The 19,729-nt window shown below is 42.3% G+C and overlaps 1 protein-coding gene and 1 long non-coding RNA gene across 4 annotated transcripts in view; one reads left to right on the plus strand and one right to left on the minus strand.

Moving 5' to 3' along the window:
* The window catches only part of Rngtt (RNA guanylyltransferase and 5'-phosphatase), a 186,412-nt gene extending 176,309 nt beyond the window's left edge, over positions 1-10,103 (minus strand). Inside the window, exons 1-2 of one of the 3 annotated variants that reach the window (XM_040740422.1) lie at positions 9,893-10,103; positions 386-495 (exon numbers count right to left, since the gene is read on the minus strand). In XM_040740422.1, coding sequence (XP_040596356.1) covers positions 386-495; positions 9,893-9,956 — 174 coding nt within the window. In that variant the 5' untranslated portion in view covers positions 9,957-10,103. The remainder of the gene's footprint in view (positions 1-385; positions 496-9,892) is intronic. The other 2 variants (XM_005080835.4, XM_021233423.2) reach the window with 2 other exon arrangements.
* A 145-nt stretch (positions 10,104-10,248) lies between these two features.
* On the plus strand, positions 10,249-16,124 carry LOC110342891. Its single transcript, XR_002385069.2, has 4 exons — positions 10,249-10,447; positions 11,966-12,118; positions 15,702-15,793; positions 15,899-16,124. It is a non-coding gene; the product is annotated as an uncharacterized LOC110342891 (long non-coding RNA).
* The last annotated feature ends 3,605 nt before the right edge of the window (positions 16,125-19,729 follow it).

Consider the following 19,729-nt stretch of genomic DNA (forward strand, 5'->3'; position numbering starts at 1 on the left):
AGGAGAGGATTTCCCAAATTAGAGGAAATAAAATATAGTGTTAGGGAGAAATAAAATGAAAACTAGGAGGATTAAATAGTGTGGGGGTGGGGGTAAGGTAAAAGGAGGAAATATAGGGAAGGAAAACTAACACTAAAGGTCATTTCAAAAATCATATGGAAACCTACTACTGTAGAAGTTCCTGAAAATAAATACATATATGAAAGGAATCTACCAATGAGAAATCTTATCTCAAAAACAGACCAGTGCGCCTGAGAAACCATACACAATGTTGTCTTCTGACCTCTATACCCATGTGTACACACATCCCTCACAGAAAAGCCTTGAAGAGTAAAGCGGGGAGGGGATTAGCACATCAGCAGCAAAGAGCTTTGCTTCTTCTTACCTTCAGACTCTTTAGATAATTTGAGAGCATACTGGGATGGAACCGGTTTTCCTCAGCAACTTGACTATCATATCTTGGCCCCAGCATCGTCTTCAGAGGTAAGAATCTTCCTAAACATTAAAGTGAACAATAATTTTCATTATTTAAAGGACTAAAATTCTGTAACTTGCTATTTCAAACCTGCCTTCTTAAAATAACATTTTGCTTTGTCTTTGTTTTTTATTAAAACACGGTCTCACATATGCCAGCCTGGCTTCCGACTCATTGTGTACTTGAGGATGACCTTGAATTTCTAATTACCTTGTACCACTGACCTTGCTTTATGTAGTGCTGAGTATGGAACCCAGGGCTTCCTTGTGGTAAGCAGGTACATCCCACCCTCACTTTGTTAATACCTTAATATGAAACCCAAAATGTATTTTCACTCTAAGCAATATTTTAAAAGAATACTACTTTGAAACTTTGAAACACAGATTTATTAATTTGAATTAATTCTAGAATTGGATGATATGAACAAAGGAAAATTACCACTGAATGAAACTTCCATAAAGAATCTAAAATTGAGGCGAGAGAAATGGCTCAGCTGTTAAGAGCACTTATTGCTCTTGCAGCGAGGATCTGGGTTCAATCCCCAGCACCCATGTGGTGTTTCACAATCGCATGTGACTCCAGTTCCCGAAGATCTGATTCCTTCTTCTGGCCTCCAGACTCTTGCACACACATGGTGCACATAAACTTATACAGACTCACACACATATATATAAATAAAACATAAATGAAGAAATCCTTTTTTATGAATCTAAACTTTAAACCACTAGAGTCATCTGTTCCTATAAGCAATTAGCCCAATAAAACTAATCAGCTCCCCAAGTTGGACTTTGATAAAATCCTTACTTCTTGCCTATTGTCATTTCCCTATCTGGGATAAGTAAGAATAGATGTTCACATCTACCCAATAATATCATCTCACAGAATATCTTAATCTCCCAAAAGCTGGAGTTACAAGCATGTACCTACACATCCAATTTAACTCAATTTATTTCAAGTTCCTAATTTCATGACTTTGGTATTTGGGGGTTTCCTTTTTGTTGTTACTTATTTTTTGTTATTTGAAGTAGGGACTATCAAGATTAGCCTCAAACTTGGTATGTAGTTGGGGATAACCTTGAATTCGTGATTCTCCTACCTCAATTTTCAGAGTACTGGGATCATAGGTATTATTCCCCCAACAGAACTGATTTTATTTAATGCTAGGGATCAAAACCAGGGCTTTGTGCATGCTAGGCAAGTAATCTACTAACTAAAGGATTTCCCCAGTCCTGGCGCTATGTGAGGGTAGTTGAGTATTTCCATCTTGAACCTTACCCACATCTTAGGAAAAAGATCATATAGGATTTGTTATAGTGTTACAATGGTATTAACCAAAATCACTTGCTAAAGACTGTGTTTGGTGCCAACAATATAAATCCAGAGAAATCGCCTTAAATAAACAATCTTTAAATACTTATTTGTCATGGTTTAGATTTTTATGGTTACTTTTAAGATAGAGTCTCATGCCCGGTGGTAGTAGCATACACCTTTAATCCCAGTAGTAGGGAGACAGAGGCAGGCAGATCTCTATGAGTTTGAAGCCAGTATGCTCAACAGAGTGAGTTCCAGGACAGGCTCCAAAGCTACAAAGAGAAACCCTGTCTCAAAAGCCAAAAAGAAAAAAGAAAAAGACAGTTTCACAATGTAGCTCAGGCTAACACTATATAGATAAAGGGCCTTGAACTAGCAATGGATATCCTGCCTCTGTTACCAAGTGCTGAGATGTGCCTTGGGAAAAGAAAATAGTTGTAATTTGGTAAAGAGTTAGCATTATTTATACTTCAGTAGTGGGGAAGACTTTATACATAATTTAGAGTAGAGGAGGTCCAGGGTAGAACACATAGAATTCTGGCATTTAGAAGGTGGGTAGAGGATAGAAGAGGGATCTAATGAATGAAAAAGAAAGAACTGGAATGTGTTAGGTGAGTTTGAGACAGTAAGCGTGTGATACCTACTTGTAATCCCAGTCATTAAGAGACTGAGGCTGGAGAACCACAAGTTTTGTGCCAGTGTAAGCTACATAGTGAGACCCCATCTCACAAAAACTAAAACCAGGAGCGAGTGAGGTAGGTGTGTGTGTGTCTGTGTGCGTGCGCGCGTGAGCACGCAAGTTTTGTGTTGCGTGAAATGCTGCTGAGATGTTAGGTGCTGGTAGTTGTTGACAACTGTTAGAAGTGTTTTTTCTATCTCCCAGGATGTAATCACCTTTGGAAGGAGACGGATTTGAAGGAGTAAAGGAGTGGGGGCAAAATTATAATTAGACCGCATGAGAACTCGAAATTAGTGTGAATTAGGTGTGGTTACGGACAGGTGAAGTCATTAAGTTTTGTTACATGTACAAATAATTGAAACCCTAACTCCACAAAAAAAGAAAAGAAAGTGACCTTGCCTCAAAGCCCCCTCCCCATGCTGAAGAGCTACTCCCAGGTATTCACGCTAAGTAAAAGAGAGTCAGTTTTCTCAGAGGTGTGGACTAAGAATGACCCCCACATCCATTTGTATATGAATGAGATTAGTTGGATTTAGTTGGTTATTTAAAAAACAAAAACAAAACCATGCTAAGTTGAAAGTAGGTCATGAGGAGGAGTTGAAGGGAGAAAGTGAGAAGCAACTATGATAGAAATATATAAAATCCTCAAAGATTAAATTACCATTTAGTCCACAACTGGAAAGTTAGATCTTGCCAGGCACGGCTGTGCATGCCTTTCATCCCAACACTCAGGAGGCATAGACCAGGGATTTCTAATTTCAAGGCCAGCCAAATCTACATATAGAGTTCTAGGCTGCCCAGGACTACATAGTAAGATCCAATCTCAAAGAGAGGTGGAGACACTATTCCAACTGAAACAAGAAATCACTAACAATCTAAGCCTAGAATAAGCATTGAAAATGCAGAAACCAGCATGGTGCCACACACTGCAATCTCAGCACTTGGAAGGCTGAGGCAAAGGGAGCACAATCCAAGCCCTTTCTGAGGGACAGAGCAAGATCCTTTCTGCAATTAAAAAAGAAACAAGAAAAAAGCAAGGTCTTGGAACAAAGAAAAGCCTAAGTACTACTGCATTCTTCTTTAAAGAACACCAGTGCTGAGCCAGGCAGAGTGGGTACACATTTAATCCCAGCACTTAGTAGGCATCAGCATCAGCTTGGTCAGTGTACATAGTTCCAGGCCAGCAGAGCTACCTAGTGAGATCCTGTTTCAAAATAAAATTAAACTAGGCTGAGGAGACAGCTCAGTAGTTTCGAGTCCTTACTGCTCGTGCAGATAACAGGTGTTCAAATCCCAGCACCCATGTTGGGCAGCTCACAACCACCTGTAATTTTACCATCAGTATTCAACACCCTCGGTCTCTGTGGGTACCCACACTTGCATGCACATAAACACACACAAACACCCACACATACATGTATATAATTAAAAATAATAAAATAAGTCTTTTTAATTAAATTTTTTAAAGAACACCAATACTCCCGTAATGGTTAGTGTTGTCAACTAGACAGAATCTAGAATCACCTGAGAGATGGGCCTCTGAGCATACCTGTAGTGGGTTACTGAGGTAGGAAGAGCCAACCACTATAGGTGGTACCATTTCCTAGCTGAGATTCTGGACTGTGTAAGTGGAAAAACTGGAGCTAAGTAGCGGCATGCGCTCAGCAATCTCTGCAACATGACCAGACAATAGAACTAGCCATATTCCTCTCATCAAACCTTCCCTCCTTGCTGTCATCTTCCCTGACATGATGGACTATATCCCTCTGGAATTAAAAGCCAGAATAAGTCCTTCCTTCCTTGAGTGGGTTTTATCAAAGTATCTTATCACAGCACGGAGAAAGAAACTAAGACACTCCTCAAAATTCCATAAGTAGCACAATCAGAATTTCTATCTTACTAAGAAAAACAAAAGCAACCAATGTTAATAAGTGTGGGAGAACCCCCAATGCACTTGTTGGTGAGAATGAAAATTAGTATAGACACTACTGTAATTAGTATGGTGGTTCCTCAAAAAAAAAAAATCTAAAAATACACCTACCATACAATTCAGCTATCTCAACCCTGGGAATATATCTGAAAGAAGTAAAGTCAGTATACTCATGGTTACAGAATTAGCCTAGGTGCCATCGAGAGGTGACTACATAAAGAAAATGTGGTATATGTACACAATGAACTATTATCTCACCTTAAAGACTAAATCATGGAAGCTGGCAAGATGGTTCTTCAACAGGACATGGGTTCAGTTCCCAGCACCCACATGGTGGCTCACAACCATCCGTATCTCCAGTTCCAGGGGACGAAAGAGCCCTCCTAACCCCCACTTGCACATGCACACACATGATGCGCATACATACATGCAAAAGACTCATACACATAAAATAAGTAATTCTAAAGAACTGTAAAAAAAAAAAAAGGAACTAAATTAAATGATGTGAAAGAAAATGAGTGTCACTGGAGTCAAAAAGCTAAATAGATGTTTTCTGTAATATGCAAAATCCAGATTTCCTTAAAGACATAAAAGTAGAAATTCAAATATTTAAGATAAGAAAGAAGAGCCTGGCGGTGGTGGCGCACGCCTTTAATCCCAGCACTCGGGAGACAGAGGCAGGAGAATCTCTGTGAGTTCGAGGCCAGGCTGGACTGACAGCCTCCAAAAAACAATACAGAGAAACCCTGTCTCTTAAAAACCAAAAACAAAAAACAAAAAACAAAAAACAAAAAAAGAAAGCTCCAAAATGTTAGGAAAAAGGGTTTCAGAGGGAGTTGGAGGGGGATGGGAGGAAGGAATGGGAGAGGGGACACGGTCAACATACATTACATACATATATGAATGGGAGGAGGGACATGGTCAACATACATTACATACATATATGGAACTGTGAAAGAATAATATTTTTAAGCCGGGCGTTGGTGGTGCACGTCTTTAATCCCAGCACTCGGGAGGCAGAGGCAGGCAGATCTCTGTGACTTTGAGACCAGCCTGGTCTACAGAGCAAGTTCCAGGACAATACAGAGAAACCCTGTCTCAAAAAAAAAATAATTTTTAAAAAATAAATTTATGGGCATTAGTATTTTGCCTACATGTATATCTAAGTATGTCAGATCTTGAAATTACAGACAGTTATGAGGTGCCATGTGAGTGCTGGAAACTGAACCCAGGCCCTCTGGAAGAGCAGAGGTGCTCTTAACCACTGGGCCATCTCTCCAGCCCCTTTAAAATACTTTTAAAAGAAGATTTAGGGCTAGAGATGGCTCTGCATGTAAAGATACTTGTTGAGCAACCCTAGAGAACTGAGTTCAATTCCTGGATCCCATATAAAGATGGGAGGAAAGAACTGACTCAACAAAGTTGTTCTTTGACCTCTCCTTATAGACACCATGGCACACACATACCCCACATACATGTCATGCACACACACAGTAATTAATTTATCAATTAACTAATCAATTCCTAAAAAGATGATTTTAAAATGGGACAGCCTGGGTCACAAGCACTACCTTGTCTTTCATATACATACATACATACATATATATCTATATAAATAATCACAAATTCAAAGTTTGTCTGGACTACAAAAAAAACAAAAAACAACAACAACAACAAAACACACATAAGACACACAAATAAATAAAGGATGGGGACACAGGTGAGTGGTACAATTGCCTAGTGTGTGTGAGGTTTTAAGTTCAATCCCCAACATTACTAAGTAAATAACTGTTCCTTTATTTTTGTGTGGGGGACAGGGGTTGAGACAGTTTCTCTGTATAACTCTAGCTATACTGGAACTCACTCTGTAGACCTGCCTGGCCTCAAACTCAGAGATCCACCTGTGTTTAACTCACAGAGATCCGCCTGCCTCTGCCTCCCCAGTGCTAGACTTAAAGTTGGGTGCCACCATGACTATAAGTATTTCTCAAACGACTCAGAATAGAATAATTAACTTGATTAAAGACAATAGGACTATCATTACAACTGAAAATATATATATAAGTATGGTGAGAATAAAAAGGGTTGCTTTTTTATTTTCTCACACTACAACTTGCTTTAATTAGCTTTCTTTTTTTTTTTATTCAATGGACAGAGCTTTTAAAAAAATTTTTTTAATTTTTGAGACAGGGTCTCCCTATGTAACTCAGAATGGCCTCAAACTTTTGACATTCCTACCTCAGTCTTCTAAATGCTAAAATTATAGGTGCATGCTACCTATTTTTTTTTCCAACAGTCTTATTAGGATACTGTATATCCCAGGCTGGCCTTAAACTCACACCAATCTTCCTTCCTTAGCCTTGCAAATGCTGGGATCACACACATCTGCCATAGTCTCTATTTAAAATCTTTCAAATCACTTTTATCAATTGTTTATATGGCTTTATTAATTGAGGATATCATATAAAATATTAAAAAACCATCACAAAATAGAATCATCATGATATCTGTGCTTCTAACACTTTCATATATTAGGTAATACTGTAAAATATGTCTGATATTATGTACACATAAAATCTCTCAATCATTTAAAAAAAAAAAAGGAAGTCTTTAATCCAGCAATTGGCACTTGGGAGGTAGAGGCAAGCAGATCTCTGTGAATTAAAGGCCATCCAGGGGAATGAAAGGGTCAGGCATTACGCTGGTCTGCCCTGTTACCTGGCAGGATACACTCAGGCAGCACTCTGGCCAGCCCAGAGTTCTGTGAGAACCACGCAGGTGCAAAGGACCCCTTTAAAGGACTGACCCCTGCCGCTCTTATACTCTCGTCTTCCTCTCCATCTCATCTCCTTCCTCTCTCCCTCTCTCTTTCCCACCCCCCCCATCGTATCTCTCTCTCTCTCAGCTCTGCACGGGTTGGTTACCTCTCACCCCCCCCCTTTCCTTCCCTGTCTACCAATAAAACTCCACGTGGGATCGTTGAGTCACAGTGTGTGTCTCGTTACTGGGTAAACCTAGACATTTTAATAACAGGGAAACCCTGTCTCAAAACACAAAAACTAATAAGTTGCAAGTTAGTTAAAATTTTAAACTTTCACTTTTTCTTTTTCTATTTTTTTAAGACTGGGTCTCATGCATCCCTGGGCAGCCTGGAACTCACCATCTGGACCAGGCAGCATCAAATTCACAAGATTCACCTGCCTCTGCCTCCCTAGTACTGGCACTAAAGGTCTGTAGCACAATACCCAGCAAATGTAAACTGTTAAAATAAAAAGACAAGCTACACAATGGAGTTGACAAATGTTAAGTAACTATTCTACCAACTCAAACTCTCTCTATATCTGTTCCCAACATTTGGGAAACAGAAGCAGGAGGGTCAGGCGTTAAAGATCATCCTCAAACTACATAGGCCATAGTTCAAGGCCACCTATACATACACACATAATGAGTACATGATGTTTGCCATTTATAAGAAAATGCATGTCATTGATGACAGAAAGCAGATCAATAGTTGTCTGGGAACAAAAGGTCTGCAGAAGCTTCACACAACAGTATAGAGAAATTATTATGCAGGAGCTGTCATACTATTTTTCCTGTGTCTACATGTTGAGTCTATAAGCAGCTACATGGTAGGTTACATGAGGGGAAAAAAACTGTGTATCTATAAAAATGAAGATGTTTTATGTAAACTAAATGGAAAAATACACCAAGAGCTTGAGTTTTACATGTATATGGGCTTTATGTTTAGACTCACTTTTTTAAAGGTTTATTTCTGTTTAAGTGTATGTGTGTGTGTGGTTATATGAGTACCACATGTGTGCAGGTACTGCAAGAAGCCCAAAGAGGGTATCAGATGCCCTGGAACTGGAATTACAAGTGGTTGTGAGTCACTCTTTGTGGGCACTGAGAACCGAACTTGTGTCCTCTGGAAGAGCAGCAGCACTGAGAAAACTCTCGAGCCCTGAAGCTTACGTTTAAAAGCTGGTCATTTCACTTGACCATCACTATAGACGTGGCGGCCACCTGTGCTGGAGAAACTCGAAGCACCAGAGCTCTTTTCCCCTTTATTTGTCATCACATAATTGGTGTCAACTAGAATTGCCCCAAATGGGGTACAAGAGTTTGGCTGTCTTTTCCACACATCTTAAGCACAGTGACATAAACAAAGTAAGAGTTGGGGGCAGCAGGAAACTAAATTGAATTACAAATGCCAGATGGTGCCAGAAAAGATACTGTTACCACCACATCGTGACCCAAAACAAAACTGTAGTCTTTCTAGATATATACTGAAATGTCCACATATGTGACATCCTAAAACTTGCCTGCTTTGTGTTTGTTTTGTTCTGAAGCACAGTTGTAGTTTCATAAAGCTATTTTAAAAGATTTTAGCTCAGAGTGAAGAGTCGCTCAGAAGAATGACAACCAGAAAGCAAGGGTATGGGCTTCTCAGAGAAAAATCCCAAGTACAGGCACCACCTCCTCAGTGGAAAGCCATCGCTCGTTGTATTTTGGATGGTATTCAAATAGCTAGGAAGGTGGGGCGGTCGAGGCGCACGCCTTTAATCCCAGCACTGGGGAGGCAGAGGCAGGCGGATCTCTGTGAGTTCGAGGCCAACCTAGTCTACAAGACTCAGTTCCAGGACAGCCTCCAAAGCCACAGAGAAACCCTGTCTCGAACAAAACAAATAATAATAATAATAAATATCTAGAAAAAGGGAAAGGAAACGTCAAAGTTTCACTGAGAACTCCGAAACGGAGGCTTAACCATGAAGATCTGCAAACAACTTTCCGATGAGTATTCTAAAACAGAGTAAACCCAGCATAAACAGTTCATGCATTCCTTCCTCAATTTTATCATAAAAAACAAAAAGCTTTTGGCTCCTAGGTCCAGTCGACAGAAGTTCTAAACTGCTATCTAACCTTGCTGCTGGTACCTGTGGAATCTGGTCCCTTCAAGCTACCATCTGCAGGATCCCCACAAAGTCAGAGAACTGTGTCTCAGCTGTGTCAAGTGTGTTCCCTGGGATATGTGTGTGGTCCAAACGTATCCCACTGTACACGCTGAAGTCGCTGTCCCTCGGCCAGGCAGCGGCACGGGCCTATAATCCCAGGTAATGGAAGACAGAAAGAAAAGTTCTGAAGTCCGAGGATGGGGCTACTCTGTCAAACTCAGGAAGAGAGCGTTCCACACAAGCCAATTAAAAGCCAAAAGTGCCCCCGCTTCCCAGCCTCGTTCTCTTCAAGCTTTCCTCGGTCTCAGGACTCCCGCCGCTTCTGTCCTCTTTCGGAGAACAAGTCTCGCCAGGACAGCGAGACCCAGGCTCAAAGCTACCACAGAGAGGGGCTCGCAGATTTCAGCTGCGGAGGCCCCCCGTCCACCTCCCGTCCTCGCTCCCCAGCCTTGCGGGAGCCGGGACTGGCCGCCGCCGGGCGCGCGGTGCCCAGGCCCGGCCGGAGCAGTGGGATTCGAACCCGCCCGCAGCCCCCTCCCGGGTACCTGCCACCGGCTGGCCGCGGCGCGGACAGTTCAGCCACCGCGGCGGGATCTTGTTGTAAGCCATGTCGGCGCCGCACACCGCCACCTAGCCGACCGCTCAGGAGCAAGCGGCCCGAAGCCCAGCGCCAGCTGCCCCACCCGGCTCCTCAGCGGCGCGCCACTTTCATTCAGGTTCGACTCCGAGGTTCCCGGCGAGCCCACAATGCATTGCGACTTCCGCCCCAGAGGGGCCCGCCCCCTTCCTTCCGAGGTCAGGCGTAGAGGAAGCTCCGCCCAAGTGAGCGGGTGGAAGCTGCCGCGAAGTAGAGGGGCGGTTCCAACTGCCCCGCCCCTCCAGCCCCGCCCTCCAGCCCCGCCCTCCAGCCCCGCCCCTGGATCCCAAGCACCCGCCTCCCTCTCCCCACCCCCGCCACGCCTTTTTTGCCTTTGTGCGTACGCAAATGACAGGCGTCCTTTTTTACCATCTAAACAAGAGAAACTCCTGAAATAGAAAGAATCCAAGTTTCTTCCCACCTGTGGACTGACCTACCACTTTCAAAAGGATATGTTTTACAGGTCAAAGTGCTTTTCTGCTAATCACAGTTCCTTTGGTGCCCTTGTTGGGTCTCGGTTTGAAGTGGCATTGGGAATCCTCCCTTGACTGGATCAGAAAGTCCTGAAAACCAGAGACTAGGTTATTCTTTTTCGGGAAGGGGTAGGGTAGGGGACATGATCCTGAGAACCCATGAAACATCAAAATGTAATTCCAGAAGCCTTAAGGCGGCCATTTCTAAGCGTTCGTTGTTGGCTCACGCCCTTAGTCCCAGCACTTGGGAGGCAGAGGCAGGTGGATCTCTGTGAGTTCAAGGTCAGCTTGGTCTACAGAGCGAGTGCCAGCACAGGCTCCAAATACAGAGAAAAACCTGTCTCAAAAAAAAAAAAAAAAAAAAAAAGACTGCCATTGCTGGGGCAGGCAGTTTTAATGTGGTTTGTTTGTTTTGTTATTTTTCAATCTTTTTTGTTCTCTCTATCGCAAACCTTTAGTGGGTTTGGAAATTCTGTCTCGAAGGAATCACTAATTATGTGTAATTGATAGAGGTAGGAATTGACCACTCGGCTACTACTAGGTCAGTGTAGACCAGGAAGCCTTGTGTTTCCCCCTTGAAATTTAAAACACCATATGGAAAGGTGGAACTCCCAGGGCTTTGTTTTGGCTGTGGCCCATTAGGGACAAGCTGCTTCCTCTGTAATAGCTTCAGTTGTCAACATAATACACCCAGGAAGAGGAAACCTCAATTAAGGAGTTGATTGGCCTGTGGCCATGTCTGTCGGGCATTTTCTTGATTTCTAGTTGATGAGGTGGGGGAGTTCCAAACCCACCGTGGGCAGTGCCATTCCTGAACCAATGGGTCTGTGTTTCTCAACCTGCCTAATGCTTTGACCCTTTAATATGATTGATGTTGTGGTGACTTCCAACCATAAAATCATTTTCATCGCCACTTCATCACTGCAATTTTGCTACTGTTATGAACCATAATTAAATATTTTTGAGAATAGAGGTTTGTCACAGGCTTCATGACGCACTGGTGAGAACCACTGGCTGGGCTGTACAGGAAAGCGAGCCAGGGATGCCAGCCGCTAAGCAGCATTCCTCCAACAGCTGTATCGCTCCCTGCCTTCAGGTTCCTGCCTGAGTTCCTGCCCTTGTTTTCTTTCTTGATGAACCAGTAGGCCAAATAAACCCTTTCCTCCCCCACATGCTTTTAACCGCAACAAAAAAATCAAACTAGAACACTCTTGCTCAAATGAATAAAATCTAAATTCTACCTCTGGCCTTAGGTGAATAGAGACATGTCATAATCTGGTCCAAAATATATAATCTCTTTGTGTTATGTCCCCTCCCTTTAGAGTTAATCCCGCTGAGTCTGTCAGTCATGTGACCCCCCCAAGCTAATTTGCCTTAAGACGTGCCGAGGCGATGGAAGGAATAATTATCTCCTTAATGAATAGAGTACTTAAACACATACCCCAAGTCCTTCCCCCAATGCAGTTACTTAGATTTTCACTAATTCTGCTCTGTTTTCTGTGGTTTAGTTAAAAAGGCAGATGATATGTTTCTGGCAACACAAAAGGCCAGATCAGACCAGATTAAAAACAGATGAATGCAGGTTTATTGGTTGTGGCCTCCAGGGTGGATTTACTGGTCCCAGAGAACAGGAGCCAGAGAAGCCACACGCCCAGACTAAGGTAAGGAGGTTTTTTTTGTTTTTGGTTTTACGAGACAGGGTTTCTCTGTATTGTTTTGTTGGTTGTCGGTCGAGCCCGGCCTCGAACTCACAGAGATCCGCCTGCCTCTGCCTCCCGAGTGCTGGGATTGAAGGCGTGCGCCACCACCGCCCGGCGGCAGGGAGGTTTTATAGACCTTAGATGATGGGGTGATGATGTGCCAACAGGAGCTGGGACTGTGCCCAAATATGGTCAAAACCTAGATTCCTAGGTGGGCACTTGGGTGTCATTCCTTTTATCAGAGTTTTTTCAGCACAGGTGGGGGTGGGGAAAGTCGAACCGATGGAGTTTTCCAGCTTGTGCAAGGGGGAGCAGGAGTTCCAACACAACACATGACTTGTCTTTGTCTGTCTTTTTTAAAATATTGGCCAATATCCTACACATTCTTGCCCTGATGTTGTGGGCAATCTAATCCCCTCTGTGAAGCCCCCTCTGGTAAGCCTGTAACATTCCCTCCAAACAAGCATTTGCACCAAGGAGGAGGGGAGGCCCTTGAGCTTTGAAGGTGAGCACAGTGTTATCAGTAAACAGGAACTTGGAAGCTTACTGAGAGCTGCTACCCAACAGTGAAAAGGGGGGTAAACTATTACTGAGAGGTGGAAGAGTCTCCACAGGCCAAACGGTGGAATAAAAAGAGAGTTACAGAGTTGCCTGTGAGCCACATAGAAAGCTCCAGAGTTGTAAATTGAGCCATTACCCACATGTGGTAGGCTTTCTGGCCAAGCAGCAGCTGCTTTTGGGTTAAGCCTGCTCCTTATCAGTAACCATCCCCCACCCTCTGTTAGTAACCCTAGTAAAAGACCTTATTAGTTCACCAAGAAACTGGGGTAGTCATTACTCTGTTGTGGGTTCCCCTTTTGGAGTGAACAGATGTATGTGTTGTGTCTCCCCATTACACAACACCCCATGACCCATGAAGCTGCTTGCAGCCTCCGTGACCTAACCATAATGCTGCTTCTTGCTCTCCTTCATGCTGTTCTCCAGCACCCTCCTCCCAGCAACCACGAGTGTTTACAGATTGCCTGCTTGGTTAGTTTTCTCTGAAATGGTCCCTTAACTTATTTCAGTGTCCATTTTGTTGTCTGATTTTAGTTTTGGGGGTTTTGTTGTTGTTGGTTTGGGGGGATGGGATTGGAGACGGTTTCTTTGGGTAATGCTCTGGCTGTCATGGAGCTAACTCAGTAGACCAGGCTGGCCTCGAACTCACAGAGATCCACCTGCCCCTGCCTCCCGAGTGCTGGGATTAAAGGTGTGTGCCACCAACGCCCGGCCAATGTCCATTTTCAAATCCGTTCCTGCATGGTCGTACTCTATGTACTTTTCATTCAGTTAAGTACAAATCCAGCCATAAAATGGTTCGACTTACGTACACAATAGGTCTTTCTACCCCAATTGACCCAATTTAGAAAATCCCACACGGTCCTGCCTACGGGCCAACCTAAGATATAGAGTTGTTCCATGAGGAGCCCATCCCAAATGATTCTAGATTATATCAAATTGACAAGAGCACTAACCATCACAGTGGCAAATTAACTGCAGTGTAACAGTTTGACTTTACAAGCTCAAGTAAAACCACTGGACAGGGAGAACTGACTCCAAAACTTGTCCTCGGACTTCCATATTCATGTCATGGCATTTTCATGCCTATACCAAGACACTCATCATATACAGAGACACACTTAAAGTAAATCCTTTTATTAAAAAGAAATTCTGGGCCAGGCGGTGGTGGCGCACGCCTTCAATCCCAGCACTCGGGAGGCAGAGGCAGGCAGATCTCTGTGAGTTCGAGGCCAGGCTGGACCGATAGCCTCCAAAACAATACAGAGAAACCCTGTCTTGTAAAAACCAAAAAAAAAAGTTCTAGACTAAGCCGGGCGGTGGTGGCGCACACCTTCAATCCCAGCACTCAGGAGGCAGAGGCAGGTGGATCTCTGTGAGTTCGAGGCCAGGCTGGACTAACAGCCTCAAAACAATACAGAGAAACCCTGTCTCATAAAAACCAAAAATAAGTAAATAAATAAAAAAGCTCCAAACTAGCCAGGACTACCAAATATGAGTGACCATGGTCTAGTTAGATAATTTAGGTTGCCCCAAATTCCATGTTCTAATGTGGTTAACAGTTTTTACATTAACAGAACAAAGAAAGTAACAGATCAACAGACTTTTCAAATTCCTCAGTAGGTACCTCAGGTAGGCAGGTGCATTACTTCTCCAGTTGCTGTGATAAAATACCCTGACAACTTAAGGCCACTTAGTCATATCATAGTAGGGAAGCAGGAGCTTGAAGCAGCTGGTCATTGAATCCAGAGTCAAGAAGAAGCAAGAGCAAAGTGTGCCGTTCTGCTCGCTCTCCTCTTTGTAGGTAGTAGGTTGGTCTTACCACCTCAGCCTAACCGAGGATAATCCCCATAGGCATCTTCTGGGCAGTTCTATATCTCGTCAAGTTGGCAGTTGGTGTTAACCATCACTGCAGAGTGGGGAAGCTTTGCTACACGTAGGCCTCAGATGCTGCTGCCCAATGACATAGTTTGCTTGTTGGTTTGGTTAGTGGAAGTTGTTAGCTTAATACATCCCCAAAGACCTCCTGTGATAGTCACAAATGTTAGGTCAGACACAGAGGTGGGCAATTAATGGCTATGAAAGGATCTAAAGACAGTTGGAAACAATCTGGCTCTAGATCTTCAACATCCCAACTACTCCACAACCACTGAAGTTCTAATTAGTACAGTGGCTCTCACCCTTCCTAACACTTTGACCCTTTAACACAGCTCCTCATGTTGTGTTATTTTTCTTGCTAATTCAAACTGTAATTTTGCTACTGTTATGAATATTTTTGGAGACAGAGGTTTGCCAAAGGGGTCATGGCCCACAGGTTGAGAACCGCCAAATGTTCAGTGTACAAGTAACTTCTTTCTGGGATGTTTAGGTCAAAGGTCCTCCTCCAACATCACAGTTTGCACTTGTGAAGGCCAAATGTTATTCTAAACATTATTTCAGGTCTCCCCATTACTAGGAAAGCTTATTCCTTGGATCTGATAGAAATGAGACTGAGTCATAGGCAGGAAGGTGGTGTTTGAGAAAGAGGAAAAGTTGGTAAAACCACTATGGAAGAAACTTTTGAATCATGTCAAGTCTGTGAGCAACCATGATCCAGATCTGGTTTTGTGATGGGGTTCTAAATAAACAAGCAGTGATAACAAAAATATAATTAATGGGAGGAGATATCATCCTCAGTTGGAGGTTTTTCTAAAATCAAGATTAGCATTATTTTTATCACTTAGGCATATACCTAGCAAAATACTAAATAGATTGGACAGATTTTCAAATCTGAATATATTTAGAAATATTTAGTTACTTGGCACATTTAGCTGTTGATATTATTGAAGATGAGCGCATCCAGCACTTCTGAGGTCTATGTGGGTTTGTCCTCAGAAGAAACAGAAACAAGTCTGAGGTGGGAAATAAAACCTGAGAGTTTATGTCCTGAAGTTTGGCTGCACTGATGCTGGCTAGTTAGTTACCTGAAAATTCCCTTTCTCTCCAGAAAAAGGGAATATTTGATACAATGTTTTACTTGATGAAATCTCCTCTTTGGGATCTGCCATCAGAACCTTGGCCCCCCACCCACCAGAAGAGGTGAGTACTGGGTCTTCTCCTGTCCTCCCTACCAACCCCCATCCCCTCACTCCCCCATACCCCCATTGGAGGCCCTTGACCCCATCCTGCCCACCAAATCCCCAGAGACTTGCTGGCAGTTCAAACAATTCAGCATTTGCCACCATCGGGGCTTTGGCTCCACACCCACTTGAGAGGCCTACCTGCACCCACTGGAAGAAGAGATGGGAAGACAACAGTATAAGAACACAGTCAACAACAGAAAGACTGATACGGCAGCACCAGAGTCTAAGGCTTCTACATCAGCAAGACCTGAACATCCCAATGCAGATGAAGCAGAAGAAAATGACCTTAAAAACAACTTTATGAAGATAATAGAGGCCCTTAAAGAGGGCTTGGAAAAAATCCCTTAAAGAAATGGAAGAAAAGGCAAACAAAAAATGGAAGAAATGGAGGGAAAGACAAACCAAAAACTGCAAGAAAGCAACAAATCTCTTATAGAAAGCAAGGAAAACCAAGAAAAAAAAAAAACAATCAAACAGGTGAAGGAAAGAATTCAAACAGTTCAAGACTTGAGAAATGAAATAGAGGCAATAAAGAAAACACAAACTGAGGGAATGCTGGAAATAGAAAATCTGGGTAAACAATCAGGAACTACAGATGCAAACAGAACCAACAGAATACAAGAGAGGGAAGAGAGAATCTCAGGTGTTGAAGATACACTAGAGGAAATAGATTCATTGACAGGACTACCAGAAATAAAGGAGCTAACAGAAGTTATGACTCAGTTGGTTTTAACAGACATCTATAGAACATTCCATCCACACACAGAAGAATATACCTTCTTCTCAGCACCATTTGGAACCTTCTCTAAAATCAACCACATACTCAGCAACAAAGCAAACCTCAACAGATACAGAAAAAAAATGCAAAAGGAATAACCCCCTGTATCTTATCTGATCACCATGGTTTAAAGTTAGAATTAGACAACACAAATTGCAGGAAGCCTACAAACTCATGGAAATTGGACAATGCTCAATTGCATCACTCCTGGGTCAAGGAAAAAATAAAGAAATTAAAGACTTTCTAGAATTCAATGAAAATGAAGTCACAACATACTCAAACCTATGGGACACCTTGAAAGCAGTGCTAAGAGGAAAGTTCATAGCTCTAAGTGTCCACATAAAGAAACTGGAGAACTGTGGCACCAGGGAATTAGCAGCACACCTGAAAGCTCTAGAACAAAAAGAAACAAACTCACACAGGAGGAGTAGACACCAGGAAATAATCAAATTGAGGGCTGAAATCAATAAAATAGAAACAAAGAAAACAATGCAAAGAATCAATGAAACAAAGAGTTGGTTCTTTGAGAAAATCAACAAGATAGACAAGCCTTTACCCAAACTAACCAAAAGACAGAGAACATGCAAATTAACAAAAATCAGAAATGAAAAGGGAGATATAAAAACAGACACTGAGGAAATCCGGAGAATCATTAGGTCATACTTTGAAAACTTATACTCCACAAAATTGGAGAATTTAAAAGAAATGTACAATTTTCTCGATAGGTATCACTTGCCAAAATTAAATCAAGAACAGATAAGCAATCTAAATAGACCTATAACCCCTAATGAAATAGAAACAGTCATCAAAAATCTTCCAACCAAAAAAAAAGCATGGGCCAGATGGCTTCAATGCAGAATTCTGCCAGAAATTCAAAGAAGAGCTAATACAAATACTCCTCACAGTATTCCACACAATAGAAGCAGAAGGGTCGTTGCCAAACTCTTTTTATGAGGCTACCTTGGTACCCAAACCACACAAAAGACACAACTAAGAAATCTCCTCTTTGGTTGGGGGGGGGCAGATGCTTTTTTTCCATCTCTTGTGGAACTCACTGTGCAAAGACTATGACCAGTACTGCTGTTTTGGTTGTTTAAAAGTTCCTTATGATAGTGTAGGATTCCCTTTGATACAGCCCATATAAATTTAAATTAACTTTTATAAGACACTGAGTACTTATTTTATAAGGAGATAATGAATGTTTCCCCAAAGGGACAGAGATTTAGAAGAACTAATGCAAGTGTCTTAGGCTGCAAAAGCCAAAGGCTTTAGCTTTGCTAGTTGCTTGCTTTTTTAAATAGTTCCATCTGTTCACTCAACCAATCCAGAGGACTGAAGGTCGCAAACCCAAGTGGAAATAAATAATAGGCTAAATTTTCCCGATAGATTCAGGTGCTAGTCCAGTAAAACAAGCTGGGCAACACGATGTTATATATCAAGGTGGTACTGCTGAGGGGTGGCTTCCAGAAAGGGAAAGTTCTAACCCAATGGGGAAACCTGTGAACTAGCTTTTGAATAAAATCTCATCACACGTTTGAAACGTTTCACTGTAAAAGGTTAAAATAAAATCCATGAGTTTTTTAAAATATCTTTTTAAACCGTTTACTGCTTTTATTTATTTAGTGTGTGTGTGTGTGTGTGTGTGATAATATGTGTGAAGATTAGAGGACAACTTGCAGGAATCAGTTCTCCTTCTCCTCTGTAGATCCCAGGGATCAAACTCAATCATCAGGCTTGCATCGAGCACCTTTACCCACTAAGTACTCTTTCTGTCTCTCTCTCTCTCTCTCTCTCTCTCTCTCTCTCTCTCTCTCTCTCTCTCTCTCTTTGTTGTTTTTTTTTCAAGACAGGGTTTCTCTGTGACTTTGGAGGCTGTCCTGGAACTAGCTCTTGTAGACCAAGCTGGTCTCGAACTCACAGAGATCCGCTTACCTCTGCCTCCCGAGTGCTGGGATTAAAGGCATTTGCCACCACCTGATGGGGCCTAGCCCCCACAGGGTCTCTGAGTTGTTTGTCAGCTGATAGCCACAGGTGCATCCTGTTTTCTAGTCCTGGCTTACTGCCCCCCGCATTGCCCCACTGACATCAACATCTGGCAGGCAGAAAACACACTCTCTTCCACCTGGGGTTTTTCTACTGCATTGTAAGACTATAGATAAGACTGCTCCCTCATACAAGAGAGAAACCTCCTAGCACTGGCAAAATAAAGACACTTCTTAGTACAGCACTGGCAAAATAAAGACACTTCTTAGTACAGCACTGGCAAAATAAAGACACTTCTTAGTACAAACAGCTGGACATCTGGTCTTTCTTTTCCTGATACCCTGGCGTTGCTTGTGGTGCGGGCACCGCAACCACCACCCGGCTTGAGTCCTCTTTCCCACTAACCCAAATCTTTTTTTTTTTAAGCCAGTTGTTTGTATTAAAAACGTTACTGAAAGATTAACGTTCGAGAAAATCTTGTTGCTATAAACAGGAAATCAGGCATTCGATTTATCTTAGTGTTTTGAGCTCTAACTGTAGAAATGAAATGACCATTTGTATATATGTCTCCTTGCTTTATGTTTTAACTCTCACATACAATATACTTAAACCTTCTTCTAGTCTTGTCTTATCTATCTTAACCTTTTTTTTTTTCAGACAGAGTCTCACTATGTAGTCCTGACTGACCCAGAGCTCATGTAGACCTGTCCTGGATCTCTGAGATCTGCCTTCTTCTGCCTCCTGTGCGCTAGTATTAAACGTATGCTCCACCACACCTGACCTGTTTTAACAATCTTTAGGACAAATTTTCTCCATTAAAGTCTTTCTCATCTAAAAGTCAAAAATCATATCCCTTTCCTTTAACCTTCTTTAACAAAAATCTATTTTATTATATCTATAACCTTTGTATTTTTCTTTTGTTTGTGGTGATATGTTACTTAAGATTTATTAAAGCTTGCCTGAGGATTCAGAAAACAAAGCCAGCTACCAGCTATGGAAGTCAGGCAGTGGTGATACACACTTTTAATTCCAGCAGCCATACTAGTTAGTCAGGCAGTGGTGGCACACACCTTTAATCCCAGGACTCAAGGAGCAAAGACAGTTGGATCTCTCTGAGTTCAAGGCCATTCA

This window comes from Mesocricetus auratus, unplaced genomic scaffold (assembly GCF_017639785.1).
Source record: "Mesocricetus auratus isolate SY011 unplaced genomic scaffold, BCM_Maur_2.0 Super-Scaffold_6730, whole genome shotgun sequence".
NCBI lineage: Eukaryota > Metazoa > Chordata > Mammalia > Rodentia > Cricetidae > Mesocricetus > Mesocricetus auratus.